Source organism: Lupinus angustifolius, chromosome LG03 (genome assembly GCF_001865875.1).
Source record: "Lupinus angustifolius cultivar Tanjil chromosome LG03, LupAngTanjil_v1.0, whole genome shotgun sequence".
Lineage (NCBI taxonomy): Eukaryota > Viridiplantae > Streptophyta > Magnoliopsida > Fabales > Fabaceae > Lupinus > Lupinus angustifolius.
Window position 1 is genome coordinate 11207017 of NC_032011.1, and position 2015 is coordinate 11209031.

At 35.5% G+C, this 2015-nt stretch overlaps 1 protein-coding gene across 1 annotated transcript; it reads left to right on the forward strand.

Moving 5' to 3' along the window:
* Positions 469–1279, forward strand: LOC109343368 (pectinesterase 3). Its single transcript, XM_019581610.1, has one exon. It carries the CDS (start codon positions 531–533, stop codon positions 1257–1259), a length of 729 nt encoding a protein of 242 aa, XP_019437155.1. The 5' UTR covers positions 469–530; the 3' UTR covers positions 1260–1279.

The following is a 2015-nucleotide window of genomic DNA, read 5'->3' on the forward strand; positions in this document are numbered from 1 at the left end:
AAAAATACTTAATAATATATCAAATTCCATTTACATTAGCATGAAAATTATATGTATTCAATTTTTTAATTAAATTTTAATTTATGACGACAGTTAACCTTGTGATCATTGTGTAGTTTATAAGAATATATATTCTTATCAATTGAAGTTATTTTTTCCGATATTGCTAGCAATTCAGTAAATAAGAAATTCAAAGGGGGGAATATTAATTGAAAAATGAAAAATAACTTTGACTTATATACTTGAATATATCACCTCCTATATATAATTTTCTTTTTAATACACATTTTTCTCAATTGTAATCCATTGCCCTTAAATACACTTACTTTAATAGCGAAAATATAAAACTTTGGATAAAATTAGTGGAGTTTGATTCAAATACTCAACATAATTTTGGTTTCAAATACAGAGAAAATTTACTTTAATCCAATTCTTAAACATTAACAAATAAGATAAGAAACAACAAGTCCTCATTTAAGAACTGCCCCAAACCAAAATTCAAAGAATAGAAGCAGGAAAAGTTTAAAGAGATGGATTCTCTGAAAATATGCCAAGGTTATGGCAAAGTAGAAGATAATCACAACCTCGAAGATCAACAACAAAGTCATCATCAACCTCCACACCCTAAATTCTCCAAACCCATAATCATCACCATCTCCGTCTTCACCATCCTCTTCCTCACTTTCACCATCTCTCTCACTCTCGCCGCCCTGATCTACCACACCAACACCGAGTCACCAGATCAACCCTCCAACTCAGCCACCACAATCAAATCCGTTTGCAACGTGACTCGTTACCCAAAATCATGCTTCTCTTCAATCATCTCTTCTTCTTCCTTCTCCCAAAACCCCACCACCGACCCACAAGCGATTCTGAAAATCTCTCTCCATGTTGCTTTCGAAGAACTCAGTGCTCTTGCTTCTTCGCTCGTACCCATGGGCAATGGTCATGGACCCGCGGTGGCGGATTGTAAGGAGCAGATTGATGATGCGCTGAGTCGACTCAATGACTCGGTCTCTTTGATGTCGTCGGGCGGAGATGTTTTGACGGATGGGGAGATTGGGGACATACAGACGTGGGTGAGTGCAGCCGTGACGGATCAGCAGACGTGTCTTGATGGATTGGAGGAGATGGGGTCAGTGGACGCTGGGGAAGTCAAGGAGAAGATGCTGAGGTCATCTGAGTACTTGAGCAACAGTTTGGCTATTGTTGCTCATTTACAAGTCTTGTTAAAGCAATCCCATGTCCCACTCCATTGAAAATTTGATATATTGTTAGTATCATTTACGAGTTGAGTTTTAAAGATTTTATACTTATTTCATCACTTTCATTTCTTGTGCTCTCCTTTCACTTTCATTTCCCAAAATATTTTCTTTCGAGCCTTATGTTATTATTTTTTTATTGTAATAGGTAAAGAAATGAATTATTATGTTTTATTTATTAATATTGTATTATTTGTATATATCAAAATTGTTCCTAAAATCTAAAAAATATGTTTACATATTACCTTCAGATTATTTGATTTTAGGATAATAACAATTTAATCAATTTAAACAAATTTGTTTACATGAATTTGGTTTGTTATTACCACATTCTCCCCTTCAAGTCGGAGCATGGAGATTTAGAATCTCCAACTTGCACATGAATGATTCAAACTGTGGTTCTCCCAAAGCTTTGGTGAAAATATCTACGAGTTGAGTAGTAGTAGAGATATAAGTTGAAAAAAGATTGTGGTAGAAAACTTCATTATGAACAAAATGATAATCTACTTCTACATGCTTGGTGCATTCATGAAATACCAGATTTTTAGCGATGTGCAAGACCGCTGACTATCACAGTGAAGAATCATAGGTTTGGTATGAGCGATGTCAAGATTGGAAAGAATCCCTTTAAATGATATGTTGTTTCTTTGTTTTCCAAGAGATATGAGATTGACCAAATTGGACTAGCCAACCAGTAACAAGCGTGTAAGAGGACAACTAGCTCAGTCGGAGTCGCACCATCCATGAAGCTGA